Here is a 20,378-nt window from a genome sequence, read left to right as displayed (position 1 = left end):
AATGGTTAGATAAACTTTCTTGAAAATAAACGTTCTTCACAAAGTAATCATTTTTCGTGCTTTTATTTTGAAGGCAAAAGTATCTGCTTCCGGTATTTCCTCGTCTACCTTCTTCCAGCCTGACGCAGCTCCGCTCTGGTCCCATCGGGAGTCTTCAGTGGAGACTTTCATGGTGAGGCTGCAGTTTGTTCTGCGCATGACAGAAATAACCGACAGATGAGGTCGCTGTGAGAATATATTAGAGTCACAAGTTTCTTTAAAACCAGGATCTAATCAAACTTTGACGTTTACGTAAAGAGCTGTGGACGTGATTTTAAATTTCAAAATAAAAGTATTAATTATATGACGTGTTTGGATTAATATTAATGCTTTATTCATGGGACAAATATAGTTTTTTATTTGTTACTATTATGTAGGAGTTCTTTGTTCAGATTTTATTTTACTTTATTTTTTGCCTAGAGATTTAATATCCTATATTTGTGTAAAATCTGTTTAATTAATTAACAATGAGGCTTTTTTTGGCTTCAAATTTGTTATTTTCATCAAAAACCTCACATTACAGATATTTAACACCCTCCAAGTTTAATAAATTAATTATTTCAGGACAACTGAGGATTTTGTTTGCTTATTCATTATTTATTTATTTCATTTGATACAATTTAATCTAATAATTTTTTTTATTTAAAGCTGCTGTGAGGAACTTTTGTTTCGTATCGGTTCTGGCGCCCCCTTGTGGACAAAGTGATACCTCTTATCTCTTGTCCTATACATGCAAAAGTAGTGTTTTCAACAAAAGCCTCATCCTGTTGTCTTTTAACAGTCAACTTTATCAGGCAATGTGATTCTTTTCCATGAAAACAGTCAAATAAAGGCTGTTTCTGAAGCGAGATGTCCATCATCTGGTCTGACACCTTCTCCCTCAGGGCGGTTTCAGGCATTAAAAATAAGAACAGAGAAGGTGTCAGTGTTGTTACTGATGGTCTTGTTTGCTATTGAAGGTCATAAAGAGGCATCAGTATCATTTTCAGTCTGTTTCTCAGCCAGTTCAAAACTCCTCACAGGGCCTTTAACTGATTTATTCATTTATTTGTTTTCTATATATTTATTTTAGCTCTTATTTGTCTTGTTATTATTCTATGATTTCATATAACATTCATACTTTTATAAGTCATTAATTCTCATGGGTTTTGATGTACAATTACACTTATAAAATCAAAGAACATTTAACCATATATTCAGAGACTGAAAAATATATTTTAGGCTCATAATGACTTTAAGTGGGACATAATAAAGAAATAAATTAAAGTTGAAGGCTGATGGCTCAAATACGGTCAGAAAGGTGTTTCTGATTTTATTATATTTCATAAATCAAATCAATGTACAAAAGCAAGTTGTGGCATAATATGCTGTAAGGCTTCACTATGATAACAAACATGTTTAACAGATTTAAGGTTCCAGTGATGGTTAAAAGATCTTCAGTGGTCAGGTTCAAGATTCCCCGGTCCCAGCTTCCCCTCGTTTGAACTGTAACCAGAAAGGAAAGACTTGTTTACACACTGTACTGATGTTATCTGCTCCTTCAGGGCATGTTTCTGATGAATCATCTGGTCTAAGAGGGGAAGTTCAGTGCTTACCGCATTTTTCAGCAGGTTCCCAGACTTGGTGAAGATGTTGGGTTTTCTTATGGACAGTTTTGGGCTGCTTGTGCTTCTCTGTGGGGTCGCCTGGGGTGGAGACAGGGATGTGTTTGACGACGGCTGTGACTGCAAGTGGGACTGAGGGTTTGGGGTTGAACTTGGGGTGTACAGCTGAGAGGGGGGGGTGTACGGCTGGGAGGGGACATACGGCTGGGAGGGGGGGACGTACGGCTGAGAGGAGGGAACGTACGGCTGAGAGGAGGGGACATACGGCTGAGAGGGTGTGTAGCTTTGAGGAGCGGTGTATGTTAGAGATGGAGTGTAGGTGCTGGATGGAGTGTAGGTGCTGGATGGCGTGTAGCTTTGAGGAGGTGTGTAGGACTGGGTGTGTGTTGGTGTGTAAGTCTGTGGCAGTGAGACAGCCGGAACCGGAGCCGGAGCCGGAACCGGAGCCGGAGCCGGTGCCGGAGCCGGTGCCGGAGCCGATGCCGGAGCCGGAGCCGGAGCCTGAGTCGGTGCCGGTGCGAACGGGTTGGTCGATGGAAAGCTCTGGGTGTTCAGGTAAGGCTGTGTCGGTGAAAAAGACGGAGGTGAAGGTGTGGAGTCCAGCAGAGTGGGGGGTGGAGGAGGTGGGAAGCTATCTGGTCCGTCCTCAGCTTCAGTACCGGGGCCTTCGTTGAGGTCGTAGTGCCTCTTCCTCAGCTCACCCAGACGGACTCGCTCCAGCTCCAGCTCCCTCTCCAGCTGCAGCACCTTCACCTGAGAGATCCAGAGGGCAGAGCAGTGTCAGCCACATAGAATGGACTTAGGGAGACTCAACCCCCAATAAACGCTTAAAAAGTGCCTTCTCGGTGCCCTTCTAGTGGAGAAAGCTTAATAACGGTGCATCCTCCATCACGAAAACATGATACCGCCCTCTAGGCTGTTATCTTAGTGGAGAAAATTAGTTATATGGATCTATTATGCTATCTCAAAAGAAAAATTGCCACAAAATTCCCTCTAGTTTACCCAAACAAGGAAGAAAGCTCAAGTAAGAGCCCTCTAAGGTACCCTGTTAGTGGAGAAAACACCCATAGAGTGCCCCTCTAATGGAGAAATGTTAAGCAGGGCCCTCTAGGATGGCTTTTAGAGGAGTGGAGAAAATGTAGAAAAGAGCCCTGCAAGTGAAGTTAACATAATACCCCATTTTAGTGGAGAAAACAAGATGAGGTGCCCCATGGAGGGCTCCTCTAGTGGAGAAAATGTGAAGTAGAGCCCTCAAGGATGGCCTTTTAGTGGAGAAATGCAATATAGAGCCCCATCAGGGAAGCAAACATGATAGGGCGCACTCTAAGTGGCGAGAACACAATAAAGTGGAGAAAGTACGACTCACTTATTGGAGAAAATGTCACAAAATGCCATAAATTAGGGAAAATGCATTAATTGTACACAATGCTCCCCTCAAAGTGGAAAAAATGTGACCTAGAGACTTCCTTTTAGTAGAGAAAATTGGATGAAGTGCCTCCTTGGGTGTCCTAGTGGAGAAAATAAGGTAAATTGATTTCTATGGTACTATCTTAGAGGAAAAAATGCCACTTAGTGTCCTTTAAGCTAATGTGCAAGGAAGAAAATGCAATCAAGTGTACACTAGGGGATCAGGTTAGTAGAGAAAACAAGATAGAGTGGCCCTCTAGTGGAGAGAAAAGGTGAAGCAGACACTTGTAAGGTGCCTTTTTAACAGAGAAAACACAGAACAAAGCCCTGCATGGACAGCAAACATGATAGGGTGCCCTTTAAGTGGAGAGAACATAAGAAAGTGCCCTCGTGGATGTCAGTCTAGTAGAGGAAGTATGACTAAGTGGTCTTTAGGGTTCTCTCTTATTGGAGAAAACGTCATAGATTGCCCTTTAAGTGGAGAAAATGCACTCAATTGGGCTTTATGGTGCCCTTAAATAGGAGAAATGTGACCTACAGACTTCCTCTTAAAGAAAATGTTGCATAAATTGCACCTTTAGTGGAGAAAATGGAAGACAAGATGGCACATTTCATCATTTCATTTCATTCATTACATTACATTTCTTTCCTATATATATTCCTATATATATTCTTGTACTGTACACCTTTTTGTTTGCTGCTGTAACTCCATGAATTTCCCCGTTGTGGGACGAATAAAGGAGTATATTATCTTATCTTACATTTAGCCTCACCTGAGCTTCCATTTCCTCTGTTTTCAGCTTGATCAGAGACAGACCAGAGAAGTCCATCACACCTGTGGAAACATCACACAGTTCAATATTTGCAACAAATATTTTCAGGATCATCTGAATGCAGGTTTGATGTTCCCAGAGATTTAAAGCTTTTTACCATTAGAGGTCCTCCGCTGCCCCTGTTTGGTGGACGTGACGACCACAGCAGCCATGTCGTTTACATGTCGGGACGCCTGCTGTAGTGTTGTGAGCTTCTTGTTGTTGCGGTCGGCCTTCACCTGGAATAATCACAAATCACAACAGCAATAGATATCAGGTAACTGAGTAAATGAATCCGGTTTATTTCCACACTTTAAAGAGTGTTGTGACTTGATTTTGTACCTTCGATGCAGCTACCAGCTGTGCCGTGCTCGCAGCGATCTCATGAGAGCAGGCGATGAGCTCCTCATGTGTTCCATTATCACCCACAAACCGGTCAGCAGAGTCTCTACGGTGGAAAAAAACATGTATAGTTTCATGACACAGATTTTGAAAAGGGATAGATCTTGTTTAAGTTGTGATTTATGTGTTCATAAGGACACTTACAGCAGCTGTGTGGCGCCCCAGCCCACAGCTTTGGAGGCGGAGATGAGTCCCCCCGTCCAGCGAGAGTTTTTGGCATAAAATTCAGGGACAGAAGCGGCTCCCTGTGAGACAAACACACATAAATAATGTTGGCTTAACTCTAATTCCTGCTTCTGCTTCTGGTTTGAGAAAGACTTTTAGATTATTAGATTATTTATAGCACATAGAATTAAATTAACTCCCTTCTTTACAGTCAAACTGACCCAAGAATGACAGGAAATTAAAAACACAAAAATATGTTCAATGCTGCTTTTGGGGTTTAAATGCTTTGAGTCCAAAATGAAAACTAAAGGTGACTCTTTTTGACATTTTGATCAATCAGAGCTTCTATCATGTATGTTTCAGCAGATGCACTTGAAGAGGACACAGCTGATTTGTCTTTTGGCGAATGAATGAAACTGAAACTGTGAAAATACGCTTTTGAAAATTGCACATAATTCTTAAAGTTTTGCTTAATAATTCCCTTAAAGGAAACCTGAACCTGTCCTGTAACTTTGAGGTTACAGTCCTCTCGACTCACCCTGCCTGACTCCACAATGTCCTTCTGGAGGTCAGTGGAAGCTGTCACCAGCATGTGAACAGCCTGGAGAGAAAGAAAAGAAACACTGAGTCAAAACTGATCACACGTTCTTAGAAACATGTTTGAAAGCAGACGGACTTCTTACCTTCATGAGGTCTGAGCAGGATCCCAGGATACTGAGATGAAACAGATTTAATCACACAGATTAGAGCTAACAAAGGGAAGAGGAGAGGATTCAAATCTACACATTTAAGATGATGCAGAAATAGTTTTACCTCTGGTTGACCTCCAGCTTCACTCCACTCGTGTCTCTTCTTGCTTGATTCATGATCTCCTGAGAAACAAGAAGATAACAGAGACATAAGAGGCAAGCTCTTTACTGTAAAGTGTATTCCTCATGATGTCTGTGTGTCCTTACATCCATCCGCAGCACGGCCTCCTCGATGGCCGTGGATGTAGCGAGCATCTCTTTATCCACCAGGCATCCGAGCTCTTCTTTGCACACGTCCTGCCCTTTGGGACGCAAATCCTGAACGAGGATCACATCGTTAAAGGTAAGAGTCGAGTGCAGAAACAGCTTTGATTAAAAGGTGAGGAGTGTTTTAAAAAAGACTCTTTCCCACCTGTCCCAAAGCCAGGAGTCGTTGGATGGTGTAGCGGATCGCAGACGGGTCAGCTCGCGGTAAACTGGCCTGAAACTTCAAATCCTTCAAGAACTGAAGACAGTGATTGGAGCAGTCTCTACAGCTGTCAGTCAAACCTGCATGAGACAAAGAAAACAGAGGGATAAGTTTCCTGTTTCCATGTCTTTGATGTATAATCCCAGCAGCTGTGTGAGTGTGTGTCTCTCACGGTCGGCCTGGTCGGTGGGAGCAGAGTGGGACGTCGCTGCTCCGTTGACAATCGTGTCGGCGGCGAGGTGGGAGAACTGTGTGACCGATCTCAACAAACCACTGGCATCTGAAAGTTCATATAAGAGCATTAGATGAGGATCAAACCAAGATGAATACTCTTCAAAACACTCAGTGTACTGACCGTTCTTGTTTCCCAGGTAGACCGAGTGACTCTGCTGCATTTTGTCGATGGAGCTCAGAGTGATTTCAGCTCGATTCACCAAGTAATCTTAAAAACAGGAGGACAGCAGGTGAGAGAAGAGGTGTCAACATGTATAGTACTGATGTGAGGATTATGAGAGTTACAGGAGGGGAGGGATGAGAGGTGTTACCAGGTGAGCTGATGCAGCAGACGTGTATGGGGTCGTCCAGTTTGGCCACAGCGTCCAGTATGATGCCCTCAGCCTCCACCACGGCACACTGCAGCAGACCGAACTGCTCGTCCTGCAGCTTCTTGGTCAGCTCGCCTTCACGGCACGCCTGATTCAACACACACACAAACACTCGTCAGTGACTAACCACAGAGGAAATCATAACACCGTGCAGGCATAAACGTGGGGCAGCACCTGTTGCTGTAACTGAGCATGCAGGTTCCCCAGCTCCATGCTGCTCCTCTGCCTCTCCTGCTCCATGGAGCTGTGGTGGAGCTGAGCCTGCTGTCTGAGCGAGCCCAGCTCGGCGTCCTTCTCACTCATGGAGCGCAGCAGCACCTCTCTCTCCGCCTGCAGCCCGACCAGTGAGCTGCTCAGGTGGGTCCCACTCTGAGGATCAACACATGGATGAATGTTTTAGAAGTGACTTCTTAAACGAGCTCACAGAGGATGAAGCTGCAGAAACATTCCTACCATCTCTTTGCTCTTCAGCGCGTTGTTTGCGACGGTCAGCTCGGCTCGCGTCGAGTCCAGCTCTCGTCTCAGCCGGTCGATCTCCAACTTCTGCTCTGCGTTGATGGCGAGCTACAGAAACACAAGGAAACTGATATCATCCTGACCCCTCTGAGGTGTCTACAAGCAGCACCACGCTCTGCTGATCATGTCAATGATTCCCTCTGATGTCCAAACAGCTGCTCTGTCCACAGTCCCGTACCTGCTGCTGTAGCTGAGCTCTCAGAGCCTCCAGCTCTCGGTTGAGCCGGTCTCTCTCCAGGTCCAGGGATCCCTGCTGATGCTGGGCCTGATGTCTCAGGGAGGACAGCTCGGCGTCTCTCTCTGCAGCAGAGCGCAGCAAGACGTCTCGCTCGGCCTGCAGAGCTGCCAGGCTGCTGCTCACCTGAGATCCCTCCTGGAGACACAGACACAGACACATGCAGGGAATGAATACAACACCTCTGAGTGACATGACTCTCAGGATAAAGATGCAAACTGTCGAGTCTCACCCTGTCTTTGTTTTCCAGAGTGCTGCGGAGGAGAGCCAACTCTGCTCTTTGCTCCAGGAGTTCTCTGTTCAGACGTTCGGCCTCCTGTTGCTGATTCATCTGACCCAGAGAGGAGACAGAAATCATGTCAGGAGGTGTAGCTGTTAAGTCTGCTGTGGTCATGGATAAGAAGTTGACAAAGTCTCACCATGTTTCTTTTCTCCTGTCGCAGTAGTGCCAGCTCGTTCTCCATCTGCTGTTTGGCTCTCAGCAGATCGTCTTGGCCTTGTTGTGCACTGGACAGAAACCTCACTGTGTCTGCGTTCTGCTCAAACACAAACAACCAGTTATACTTCAGAGGATTTATCCCATCCCAATATCTAATAGTTCAAAGTGTTAGTCTCTCATTTCTCCCCTCTCAGTTTGAAAACTAAATCTGGCTTCAGCGTCTGCCATGCATCCCTCTTGAGGTATAAACTAGAGGAGTGTTTCCTAATATATCAAACTTCACCTGATGAAGAGGGGGAAACTTACCTTCTTCATTAAGTCAGCGTGACTGGTGATCAGCTCTGCATGTCTCTCCTTGAGCTGAGTGAATCTGACCTCTGCTGCCTGAGCTCTCGCTGTGTGAGGACAGAGAGATGAAGATGAAACACTTTCTCATTAAGATTCAATTTTACTTGTTTGACCTGAGGGGGGCACCACAAAGCCAGATCAGAGGGTAAGACGGGCCTGTTGAACTTATTCCATCCCATTCCATTCAATTCAATCCCATTCCATTCCATTCCATCCCTTTCGTTCCATTCCATCCCTTTCATTCCATTCCATCCCTTTCATTCCATTCCATTCCATTCATTCCATTCCATTCCATCGCTTACCACTTCATTCCATCCCATCCCATTCATTCCATTCCATTCCATCGCTTACCACTTCATTCCATCCCATCCCATTCCATTCCATTCAAACCCATCCAATTCCATTCCATCCCATTCCATTCCATTCCATTCCATTCCATTCCATTCCATTCCATTCCATCCCATCCCATTCCATCCCATCCCATTCCATTCCATCCCTTTCGTTCCATTCCATCCCTTTCATTCCATTCCATTCCATTCATTCCATTCCATTCCATTCATTCCATTCCATTCCATCGCCTACCACTTCATTCCATCCCATCCCATTCCATTCCATTCAAACCCATCCAATTCCATTCCATCCCATTCCATTCCATTCCATCCCATCCCATTCCATCCCATCCCATTCCATTCCATTCCATTCCATCCCATTCCATCCCATTCCATTCTATTCAAACTCATCCCATTCCATTCCATTCCCTTCCATTCAATCCCATCCCATTCAATCCCATTCCATTCCATTCAAGCCCATTCCATTCCCTTCCATTCAATCCCATTCCATTCCATTCCATTCAAGCCCATTCCATTCCATTCCATTCCCTTCCATTCAATCCCATCCCACCCCATTCAATCCCATCCCATCCCATCCCATTCCATTCATACTCATCCCATTCCATTCCATCCCATTCCATCCCATTCCATTTAATCCCATTCCATTCAATTCCATTCCATTCCATTCCATTCCCTTTCATTCAATCCCAGCCCATCCCATTCCATTCCATTCAATTCCATTCTATTCCATCCCATTCCATCCCATTCCATTCCATTCAAACCTATCTCATTCGATTCCATACCATTCCATCTCATTCCATCTCATTCCATTCCATTCCATTCCATTCCATTCCATTCCATTCCATTCCATCCCATTCCATTCCGTTCTACTTTGTTCCATTCTCCCATTTCAGGCTTTGTGGGTCCATCTTACGTTAAGAAACCCAGGTATGTAGAACTCACTTCGTGGTGTAACACCTGGATATAAATCTGTGTACTCACTGTCTGCCTCCTTGAGTCCGATCTGAGCTCCGACACCGGCGACGTTAGCGCTCCTCAGAGCCCCCACCTCCATCTTCAGGTGCTCGTTTTCCACCATGGCCATCTGTTTGTGTGTGCGCTGCTCCTCCACCTCGGCTTCCAGGCGATTCACCTGATACCTTAACTCGGTTACGGCCTTCTGAGCCTGAGGAACGGAGACAAATACATTTATTATATTATTATTACACTGAAGATCAGAGCTTCGTGATGATTCTGCCTCACTCACCTCAGTCTTGATGAGCTGCAGCTCCGGTTTGAGGACCTGCAGCTCTCTCTTCAGACTGTCGTTCTCTTTCTCCCTCTGCTCAACCGCTGGATCAGATCCTCCCATCTGGCTCATCAGATAGTACTGCCACGACAAACAAACAACAACAAACTCAAATGTTAGGTATGGTGATTCAGTTTCACTAAAGTCTACTTCCTGAATGTCTCCACGTTTGCTCACCTGTGGGGTCTGTTGTGTCTCCACTTCCTCCTCCTCGTGACGCTCCTCGTTCGGCATCACCACCACCGCCTTTTTGTACTCACCCAACGCGGCGGCACGGAGGAAGTTTGGAGGTTCCTGTGGGGTTTTAATGAACGATGCATGAGCTTGATGAAAACACAGAAAGAAGACACACACACACACACACACACACACACACACACACACACACACACACACACACAGCCCGTGATCCATACTCACATCTGGGAGATCAGGGATGCGGATAATAGTCTTAAAGAACTCAATTTCTTGGGCTCTGTTGAAGAACTGCTTGAGGCTGTGGAGGAAACATGACTATCACTGAGAGATCACATGAGAGATGTAAAACATATTCTTGCAAGTGATGGAAGATGAGGCTGATGTAACTAATGCATGTTTTGCATGACTTTATATTATTGAAGTATCAATCCCTTATGATGCAGATTATAACAGATGATAAATCTTATTTTATGCAGGTCAAAAAGCCTTTAGTTTTTGCACCATAGTCCTGATAACATACCCTCCAAACAGATCTCTGAACCGCTCTCGATGTCCAAGAAGAATATCCGGAGCCATGCCTAAAAAGCAGAGGATTAAATGAGTTTACTTTCTAACATATGAAGGTTTGATTTAATGGTTGAAACGTCTCTTCATCACTCACGGCTGTGAAGTTTGAACATCAGGAGAACAGAGAAGTGGTAGAGGAAGCTGCAGTCCAGGATGAGCGGGATCAGAGGCGTCAGTCTGCACTGACCGGCTGGAGTCGTTGATTTGGCGCCGTTTGCATCCAGCTGACTGAAAACTACACATATAAAAATATATAAATAATGCAGTCAGATTAAAGGAAAGTGTTTCTGTGCTTTCTTATGAGAATCCCTGATACAGAGTGATGTGTGAGGTCTCACCTGTCTCAGACATCTTCAATCCAGCGTCCAGGCAGCCCAGCAGCTCCTGTGTCATATCCAAGCTACACAACAAACAAACACATAATAAGTAAGAGGAACTTTGAAGTGTTGAATTTAATGAGACATGCTGTGTTCATGCTGGAGTAACTGAAGGTAGAGGACTCACACTTTGGTCATGTCCGTTCCTGCCTCCTTCTCCAACGTCTCATCGCTGATCTCCATGTTTCCTGGGATCGCTTTGTGCTGCAGAGACGATTTGAAGTTTGGTTTTAATATGCTGAATTTTGTTGCATAAACTATCAAACAAATATATATATGTTACCTTGGCATGGAACTCCATTTTGAGGCAGAGGTATTTCGCTGACAAGGCGACAATGTGGCCGTAACGGTCATGCAAGTTTCCCTGGAATAAAAAGAAAGAATCTGTAGGTTTAAATCTTTCAGTCGTTCATGTTTGTTTTGCTGCACAACACAAAATAATGAGATAGATTAAAGGCTTAAAAATAAGAAAGAAGGATGCAGTGATAATGAATGTGAAAGCTGGGACACTTATTATGATATTGCTGTAGCTCTCGATCTCCTAATACATCAAACATTTCTTGATAACAAGGCATAAGTCCTCCACATCAGTACAGCAAACTCAAGACAAAGGAAGCATGCTACAAAATATAAGCTCAAAAACTATAGAAAATATACTTTATTTCCCTTTCTTATTCCTCTATTTTACGAAGAGTCTTCAAAAAGAAATATACATTTCAGTATCAGAGCTTTCCTCTGAAGTTAATCATCTCACAAGCCCTCAGATTTGCTCGCTGACTCCTGAGAACCACAGGACTTACATTTCTACAATGTCTACTATCCCCCAGATACGGGACCAGATCTCAAGTGTCAGCTGATAGAGTTAATAACCACAAAGAGTAAGGGAGTTCTAATATTGGAAGGGGACTTAAATCTGGTTTTGAATCCAAATCTGGACTCTTGAAATTCAAAGATACATAGAGCAGAGCAAAATGCAAGTGTTTTGAGGAAAGCGTGCTCAGAGATTGGTTTAATAGATATATGGAGAACTCTCCATCCACATAAAGAAGTGATGTCCTTAACTCCATATCACAGATTATTTTCCTTTATATTTATAGCTTCTAACACCTCCATGCTTTTACTTTGACAGTAACCTAAAGTGAAGGCTTTTATTCTGTTGTACTTGTTCTTTTCTGTAAATAAAGATCTGCTGCTCACCCAGAGAATGCCCATATCTTTGACGGTGTGACAGTATCTGTGAGAATCTCTGACAGACTGCAGGACACACAGAGAGACAGAGAAAAGAGATTACACATCATTAAAACGACAGATAGAATAAAAACAGACGACTGAGCGATTGTTCTTCCTCAAACGTACATTTCTGTGTCCGCCTCGGAGCACTTTGTGCAGCAGGTAGCAGAACTTCCAGCTGACCATGGAGTGAGAGGACAGAGGCAGGTTCAGGATGTAGGACCAGAAGGTTGTAGCTCCAGCATCCTTGTATGTCCCCATGATGATGGCTTCACTGCTGTTAAGGAAACTCTGAAACACTGCTGCAATAATCTTAAATCAACATTAACTACGATCTGAACAAAGGTAGATTTAAATTCCTCATCAGTTACAGAAGAGATTAAATGTTTTAGAGAAGGTCATTGTCCCCAGAGGATGAATCCTAATGACTTACACTTGTGACCAGAGCTACCAGAAGGTGGACTGGAACTACATTTAATACATTCAAACATGGTCACCTGAGGATGCATCTTACTGACTCTGGAGGCCCCAGAGCTTCAGAGAATTACTTTGTAATAATAAAATATGTAACAATCTTGAACTTGTTTTTAATCTTGCAGAATAATTGGACTATTCAACCACTTAAGACAAACTGATGCAAAAGCTATGGAACCCCTAAGATGACATGCACCTATACATTTTCTTAATTCTGCATCAGTCAATTTATTTGAGTTGTTTTCTCATCAGATGATCATAGCTTTTAACCCCAGGGTTGCAAAAGCACAACAGAGCTTAGAGTGCCGCATGCTGTGATCTAGCCCAGGGGTTCCCAAACTTTTCAGCCCACGACCCCCAAAATACAGGTGCCAAAGACTCGTGACCCCCTCTGTCCCTCAAAGTGATTTAATGTGTTTTCATTTAGCTGGTCTGCAGAAAATGACCCTACCTATATGAGCATGTGTCTGTGTTTCCTGTGCTGTTATGAATGAACCTGCTGCTACTGATGCTTTAGATCATTAACTGTTCACTAACACTAAACTTAGGAGTCATCTGGCAACAAAAAAAGGCAGAAAACTCATTACATTTTATATTTTCAAGGTTTTATTTCAAGGTTAGCTACTATTCTAGTCGATATGTTTTACTAAAATGGGTAGAATGTACTATTTTTAGATAACTTAAAAAAAAAAAACATTCTGGAAGACATCTCACGACCCCCCATTTGTGTCTCAGGACTTTGGGAACCCCTGATCGAGCCTATCACAGTGGCAGGTCTATTATTTTGTTCTCTAGAGCTCCAGGAATGCGTCTTCAGGTCTCAAGATACTGAGATAAATGAGTCTTGATCAGATCTTCAGAGAACAACTGGAAAGTTAAATTAATATCACTCAAAAACTGAGTATATAAAATGTTTGATTATGCCCACTTCAGGCTTCCATACAAACTCATCACATTATTGTGCTTCATTATTATTTACTTGATCATAGATGTGTAAATACTTTTAAAAACATTAATCCTGCTTTAAACTATTCCTATGTTAAAATTGAAATGATTGGCAGCTCTATATCTATCTATAACTACCCAACCACTTCTAATAAGCTAATGTTAGCATGCTAATATGTGTTAAAACATAGGTTAAAACCATGCTGTTGAATTGAAAGAATGAAAGGATACTGCGGACATATTTCTCTTTAGGAGGAGTTTCAGAGGAGGAGACAGTTTTACTGATGCAGTGAAGCTGAAATAAGAGGAGAGGACAGGTAAACAACAGGTAAACAACAGGTAAACAACAGGTAAACAACAGGTCAACAACAGGTAAACAACAGGCAAACCACAGGTACACAACAGGTAAACAACAGGTAAACAACAGGCAAACCACAGGTAAACAACAGGTACACAACAGGTAAACAACAGGTAAACAACAGGTAAAAGGAAATAGATAGGACTTCTAGATAAACACAAACATTTGGAATATTTATCAGGTCAAGAGGACAGCAATTAACCTTTAAGTCATGTTAAATGAAGCTTTAAAAAAACCTGATATTTAATTGAATGTAATTAATTATTATGTTATATCAGAGTGTGCCTTCAAAACTTTAACAGTTCTCGTTTACAGGTCTTATTTTGCTCGTTTTAACAAATTAAAAGTATTAAACAGAATTAATGGAACCACAGTATGAGGTTTTCTATCCGAATTAAAAGCGCATTAACTCACCTGTTGTTTCCCAAACTGCTCCTTCTCCGCAGCCAAAGCCTTCTCCGTCTTATTGTCACTTTTATTCTTGCTTTTGCTCATTTTCTTGCTGTTCTCCACACAAACTCTAAAATCAGAGGTTTAAAATCCACAGCAGGTCTGCTCCAGGTTTCAGCTCCTCACCTGTGCGCTCCTAAAACAACAATAGGTGCGTCAGACGAGACGCGGCGCGCGCATGTCCTCCAAAATGATCCTCCTTCCTTAAATTATCTTCCTCAAATCCAAAGACAACAGTTGTCCCTTAAAGAGATGTGAAGAAAGCTGTTTTGTCTTCTGCGTAAAAGTTCCCAACGTGCGTAAAAACGCGACCGAAAGCAAAGAAACGCCAAATCAGATCTGCATCAGTGACAAACTGAGATTATCAGGCAATAAAACTCCACTTACACGTTCTTTTTTACAGAAATACTTTATATATAAAGAGGTGAAAGTTGACAAAGTTACAGATTAATAAGATTTAAGAGTAAAAACATTTCTAAAAGAGCTCTCCATGTGTCCTCTGAGTCACCCGGCTGATCTGTAGGCAGTGAAACTGGAAAGACAAAACAAGGACACACCACCTAACAGCCCTGTAGGACTGGTTTCACATCTCACCTACTCCAAACAATACAGCCTTTTAAAAAACACACACATCTGATGATATATAGCAGACAAATGATGCATATGTTAAAAATAACATGGAGGCAGATTTATAAGAAAGATTTTAAGGGTTACAAAAATGACAAATTCATATCAGTCTGTATTTTTAACACTTGATGTTTCCCTGAGAGAGAGAGAGCAGAGGTACACTTTCTGTAATGACACAGATTTTAAAACTTTGTAAATACTGATATAGATTTTGTTTAAGTCTGTGTCAGCTCCTCCACATGTCTCTGCCGGCAGTGTGTCGAGGGCAGGATTTGGGTGGAGTGTCTCCGACCTGTTGGGTAAAAGAAAAATGAAGCGGTTACGTCTTAACACACCCAAACTCCAAGAAGGTTAACCAAACGTGTCACGCCTTTGATGCCACACCCCGGGAATTCAAAGGGATGAAACTCCTCTACCTTGTGTGTAGGGGAGGTTTGATGGTGATGGTGATGAGGGGAGTAAAGGGGGTCAGTGGTGGTACGCTCTGAACTGGCCTGGATGACCTGCCTGGATTCATCTAAGAGCTGCTGCAGAGAGCGGCTGGAGAGAGGATCATCACCCTTTGGAGGAAGATCAGAAACCTTAATGAGTAATCAGCTGTTAGAGGAATAATCCAGCTCCTCCTAGAGTGTTATACCACACTCCAACTCAGAGTTTGTGAGGTGTTAAGCTTGCTGTAGTGTCATATCAAATGCACAGACTCTTCTTTAGCCATAAAACATATTTCAATGTTGACATTCTTTCATCATGAGTACCTTCTCTTAACTCATGCAGAATAAAAACTAATCTCTGATGTATTTATTATAAGAGCTGATCATGATATGAAGTCGTACATCCATCCAGCGTGCTGAGAAGACTCTCTGGTCGATGTTGGCTGTTCTCTGCTGGTTTGCTGCGGGCTGATTGGCTCCGTCGTGTGAAAGTCTGAAGCTCCTCCCTCTGAGTGATGGCGAGTTCTCCACACAACTGCATCCGAACTCCTCCTGACTGAGACACAGAAGAAGACAACAAATCATAAACTCTTAAACTTTATGTAAATAGTCTTTTTGAACACTGGCTTCAGTTTCAAGTCTTCTCCTTTGTGCTCCTTCCTCAGGCTCAGAGATCCAGTCTTGGCCTGAAGGAGCCATGGTTTGGTTTCCTGGCTTCGGACAGTTATTGTCTGACATGTAGCTCCATGTGTGTCTATATCTGTTTTTAAAAGCTGGATGTGCTGTGATTCTTCACTGTCTCCTAGTCCTCCCAACATATGTGTTCGAGGTCAGATCATAGAGTGTCATTGCTACTTCAAATAAAAGTCTCTGTCTCTTCATTTTTGTTCCTTTGCTCACCTTGCAGGTACGGCCTGACCGGTCTTCTCCCTCAGGGTTTCTCGGGCACTCTCCAGGTTCAACTGGAGGAGCTGCAGATCATTCCTCTGATTCTCACACACCTGTAAACACACACAAACAGCATTGTGTTCACACTGTGAGTAACAAACCATCTGGTGTGAGGGTCATTAACGAGTAATAGAGAATCCTTTGTGCTGATTGGCTCCCTGCAGAGTGAGCATGGTCAGCTGTGACAGAGATATATGGAGCAGTAGAGGATTGGCAGCTCCTTTCTCTGCTCTCCTCACCCCCTTTTTTAAAATCAGGGTTGTTCTACTTGTTAACTACAACCTAAAGGCTATATTTAGAAAGTTTCTTTGTCAACAAAGATCACATTTTGGTTCACACACTCACATATTTTCAATCTCAGAAACTTGGAGTTTTATCTGTCTCTAAAAACACTACCTGTGATCTTATAATGGAACAAACCTTCTCACAGTTGCATGAATTAACAAGGAATGGACATGACAGTGACCTAGAGCCACACAGCTGAAGCAAAGACAGGATCAGTCTGTGGTATGCCGTCCAACCAGAAAGACGCCTCTCAGACGCTGCATCATCAGCAGCCCGAGCAGGAGGAATGAGGAAACAGGAATCCTCTAACATCTCAAAAAGAGTTAAATTACATCAGATTGATGCGGTTTGCTCCTCTTTTCCTCTTAATGTGAGGCTTGTGTTTTGCAGCACACACGTGTGAAACTCTACCTGACGGAGGCAGCGCAGCTCAGACATGGTGCGTTCCTGTTTGGAGCGAGAGAGCTCCAGCAGCTCGTCTCTCCAGCTGTCTCCCTCTCCTGGTGAGAAACACACACAAACATCCAAACATGGAAAATGATGCTCTGATGTGTCTCTGCAGGATGTTTCTGTGAGGTCAGGTGAAAAACAGCCAGAGTACTGATACAGATCAAGAGAAGTGAACGCAGAGATAAAACAAGATCATGGTGTTTGTGAAGTTTGAAATATTACAGACAAATATGCTGATTATCTTTAAATACCCATACTCACTCCAACTAAACTGCACCTAATCAGCACTGTAGAGTTAATTAAAAATCATCTCTAAATTTTGAATTGATCAAATGATGATAGTAGAGTTTAATTTAACTGAAGAACAGCTTTTATTCAGACACATTTAATGCTTTATTTTTCTTTTTAACACCTAAAATGTGTCGTTTTTTTAATATTATGTGCAATATTTTAATCCAGCAGTGGGCGACACAAGCCAACAAAAAGTCTGAGGTAATTATTTTAGGTTATAACACATGTATAACTCTTAATGCATGAGACAAACTTAATGAAATATGTTTAGAATAATCAAAGATCCTCTTAAAGATGAGATTTAAAGGATAAAGTATGATCAGTAAAATAAAAAACAAGCATCCAGTGACTGAAAGTATAAAATCAAACGTGCAGAAAAACAGGTAGTAAGAAATATACATATGTTTATTTATTTTGCACAATAAAAAATACAGAAGAAAATAAACAAATAGCAAAAAAATAAACTAAACTAAATAAAGACAACTGTTGGTATTAATAATAAAATAAATGAATAAATATACTGAAGCAATAACTAATATAAACACAGTAATTACAACGAGAAATCAGTATTTTAAAAAAGATTAATATGAATAAATACATTAAATAAAAACTATTATTACCCTAAAGGACAAATCACTGATTATTATTATTATTATATCATAACACAGAGAGAGAGAGAGAGAGAGAGAGAGAGAGAGAGAGAGAGAGAGAGAGAGAGAGACGAACCTGACAGAGCCAGGTCTCGGCGGAGCAGCTGGAGCTCCTGTTTGAGTCGGATCATCTCCTCCCTCTGAGTGCTGCTCTGTGTCACCTGCTGCTGCAGCTCCTCTGAAAACACAGGGAGGCATTATGATGGATCAATAAAGACATGAGGCAATGGGATCACTTAATACTGGTGTGTGGTGTGATACCTTTAAGGTGTGTGTTCTCATGTCGAGTCTCCCTGTAGCGGCGTTTGTTCTCCTCTGAGTCTCTCAGCACTTTGTTCTCACGTGAGCGACTCTCTGTCAGCGACGTCTCCAGGTCTCTGAGTCGCCCTGTGAGCTCCACGATCTGACCCGACGCCTCGGAAACATCTTTGTCCTCATGGGGAAAAGAAACATCATATTAACCAACGAGCTGTTTATCAGACAAACTGTTATTTATTCCTGCAACATTACAATCTAAAACCTACCTTGAGTTTGAGCATAGAGCTCAGCTCTTCCTCTCTGACCTGCAGAGAGCCGAGCTGAGAGGACAGAGACATGACGGAGGAGTTCAGACTCTGGTTCTTCTCCTGAGAGATGAACAGACATTTGAATGTTTATTTTTCCACATGTAAAGGACAGAATAAATGTTACTATCAGACTTTTCCTCTCGCTGTCATCAAAAAGTTATATGTGCTGTAATCTCATGATGGTACCTCAAAGTCTTCACATCTCTGGCTGACGTGCTGCTCTTTCTGTTCCAGCTCAAGCAGCTGCTGTCGGGCCGCCCTGAGCTCCTTCTGGACCTCCTCCTCGCCCGTTTCCACCACCCACACTCGTTTAGTCAGAACTCTGATCACCTCGTTACGCTTCTGCAACTCGTCTGCACCAAACAGCAATAAGATAAATCCCTCTCACACGGTGATGCATGTGTTTAATAATACTGAACAAAAGAAGCAGAATGCAGTCGCTATGTGTCCTCACCGTCCAGGCGTGCACACCTTTGCTCCAAAGCCAGCACCCTCTGGCGGTCTTGTTCCCAGGCGTGAAGCTGCTTCCGATGGGAGGCCGCCATGGTGTTCAGCTCCCTGTCCCGGTCCTTCAGCTCAGCCATCAGCAGCTGCAGCTCCCTCCTCTGCCTCTGGATGGTTGAGCTGCTCAGGTCGCTCCCTGGAAACTTCAGACATGATACCAAAACAAATCCTTATAACGATGTCTATCTCCCTCTATCCCTCTCTCCAACACAGTCTCAGCAGATGTGTGTCTAACATGAGTCTGGTCCTGCTGGAGGTTTCTGCCTGTTAAAGGAAGTTTGTCCTTGCCACTGTAACTTGCTAAATGCTGCAAAGTGCTCTGCTCATGGTGGATTAAGATGAGATCAGACTGAGTCCTGTCTGGAAGATGGGACTGGATCTGATCCGGTCTTGATGTTGGGTCTTTGTTAATTATAGAACATAGAGTACAGTCTAGACCTGCTCTGTTGTGATTTGGGGCTGTTGTGTAATCTCACCTCTGCCTCCTGTAAACTGCGGTGGCTGAGGATGTCTGCGTGGGTGGGAGGTGTAGTTTTACCCCACTGTTTTGTTGTGGGGTCCATCTTAATGCTGCTTAAATCAGAGGGTCGTCCAGCATCCCTTGAAGCACCACCATTATTCTGAGGAGAAGCATGTTTACAGTCAGGAAGAACAAAAACAGGAGGTTCTTTCTTACCTGCACATCTATCTGATTAAATTAAAATTGCTCATTGATTTGTAAGATATTGAAGCAGAAATGTTACCTGTTTAACTGGCGTGCTGTGCCAGAAATCAGCTGATGCATCTAAAACAAAGTCAACATAATGAAACTTTCTGTAACATACACAAACTTCTGACTTTAATGAAGTTGTTGTTGTTGTTAAAGTCAAAGTGAGTGTTTACCATTAGACCAGGGGAAACAGGCTGACTCTTTCACACAACCTCGTCCATGTGAAGGGGACAGTCTTGTCTTTTCGTCCATCACATCCTAACAGCACCTCTGTGATTATATATATCCTCTTCCTTCATGTTTTCAGGCTTCATTGTTGTTGTTTGGGGTTTGTTGTTAGCATCCTTTGAGAGGCATGCTAGCTAAAGTTTGAAGTTTGAAGGCTAACGTTACTTTAACATCCCTAAAAGAAAGTCTGTCCGAGCTCTCTGCAAAATAATCATAAAAACTTGAATAAATAAATAATTTTAAACAACGCAAATCAAAATATCATCAACAGAAACCCTAAAAACTTACTTTTTTCAGCTAATGTTAGCTAGCTTTTACGATACTTTAACTTTTTGAATATGAATGAGTGAAACCCGACGACAAGGCTTGGACAATGACGTCACACTAAAAGGCACATGTCGCTCCTGTTTTCCAAATATTTTCACGACTTTTCCCAAAGACAATTATAAATATATGATTTAAATATAATATGAGACAATTAACTTAGTTTTAAACGAGCAAGGTTGCCCAACTTTATCTTGTATTTCCTCATAAGCAGTCTCATCCTTGACAGTCTCAGCACAGGAAGAGAACAAGTCAGTCAACTTTTACAGTGACCCTTTCAAAATAAAAGCACTCAATATAGAGCAAATACAGAAAAGTACTCGATTTTTTTTTATTGT

General features: G+C 42.7%; 2 protein-coding genes across 3 annotated transcripts; both read right to left on the bottom strand.

The window, feature by feature from the left end:
* Nucleotides 1-1,354: 1,354 nt before the first annotated feature.
* On the bottom strand, nucleotides 1,355-14,153 carry LOC117831467 (huntingtin-interacting protein 1-related protein-like). The gene is made up of 33 exons (XM_034710175.1): nucleotides 13,992-14,153; nucleotides 13,451-13,514; nucleotides 11,927-12,069; nucleotides 11,768-11,824; nucleotides 10,854-10,934; nucleotides 10,698-10,774; nucleotides 10,532-10,593; nucleotides 10,288-10,428; nucleotides 10,147-10,204; nucleotides 9,849-9,924; nucleotides 9,606-9,722; nucleotides 9,387-9,509; nucleotides 9,122-9,305; nucleotides 7,749-7,837; nucleotides 7,423-7,539; nucleotides 7,236-7,334; nucleotides 6,947-7,141; nucleotides 6,706-6,816; nucleotides 6,427-6,621; nucleotides 6,193-6,340; nucleotides 6,003-6,089; nucleotides 5,820-5,927; nucleotides 5,591-5,727; nucleotides 5,386-5,496; nucleotides 5,243-5,301; nucleotides 5,113-5,143; nucleotides 4,968-5,030; nucleotides 4,409-4,509; nucleotides 4,205-4,310; nucleotides 3,981-4,101; nucleotides 3,824-3,885; nucleotides 1,635-2,396; nucleotides 1,355-1,524 (listed from the first exon to the last, which is right to left on the bottom strand). The coding sequence occupies exons 1-33, from the start codon at nucleotides 14,070-14,072 to the stop codon at nucleotides 1,489-1,491; spliced, it is 4,002 nt and encodes a 1,333-aa protein (XP_034566066.1). The 5' UTR covers nucleotides 14,073-14,153; the 3' UTR covers nucleotides 1,355-1,488.
* A 543-nt stretch (nucleotides 14,154-14,696) lies between these two features.
* ccdc62 (coiled-coil domain containing 62) lies at nucleotides 14,697-20,247 on the bottom strand. Of its 2 annotated transcripts, XM_034710176.1 has the most exons (14): nucleotides 20,005-20,247; nucleotides 19,662-19,916; nucleotides 19,523-19,563; nucleotides 19,256-19,399; nucleotides 18,730-18,922; nucleotides 18,462-18,628; nucleotides 18,234-18,335; nucleotides 17,971-18,142; nucleotides 17,786-17,887; nucleotides 16,730-16,818; nucleotides 15,986-16,086; nucleotides 15,488-15,641; nucleotides 15,071-15,214; nucleotides 14,697-14,946 (listed from the first exon to the last, which is right to left on the bottom strand). In XM_034710176.1, exons 2-14 carry the CDS (start codon nucleotides 19,738-19,740, stop codon nucleotides 14,881-14,883), a joined length of 1,554 nt encoding a protein of 517 aa, XP_034566067.1. In that variant the 5' UTR covers nucleotides 19,741-19,916; nucleotides 20,005-20,247; the 3' UTR covers nucleotides 14,697-14,880. The 2 variants fall into 2 exon arrangements, with proteins under 2 accessions (XP_034566067.1, XP_034566068.1); XM_034710177.1 differs by lacking the exons at nucleotides 14,697-14,946; nucleotides 20,005-20,247 and having other exon boundaries at nucleotides 15,100-15,214; nucleotides 15,410-15,641; nucleotides 19,662-19,998.
* Between the last annotated feature and the right edge of the window lie 131 nt (nucleotides 20,248-20,378).

Source organism: Notolabrus celidotus, chromosome 19 (assembly GCF_009762535.1).
Source record: "Notolabrus celidotus isolate fNotCel1 chromosome 19, fNotCel1.pri, whole genome shotgun sequence".
Taxonomy (NCBI): domain Eukaryota; kingdom Metazoa; phylum Chordata; class Actinopteri; order Labriformes; family Labridae; genus Notolabrus; species Notolabrus celidotus.
Note: the sequence above shows the minus strand (reverse complement) of the source record. Positions and strands in the feature narration are given on the sequence as shown.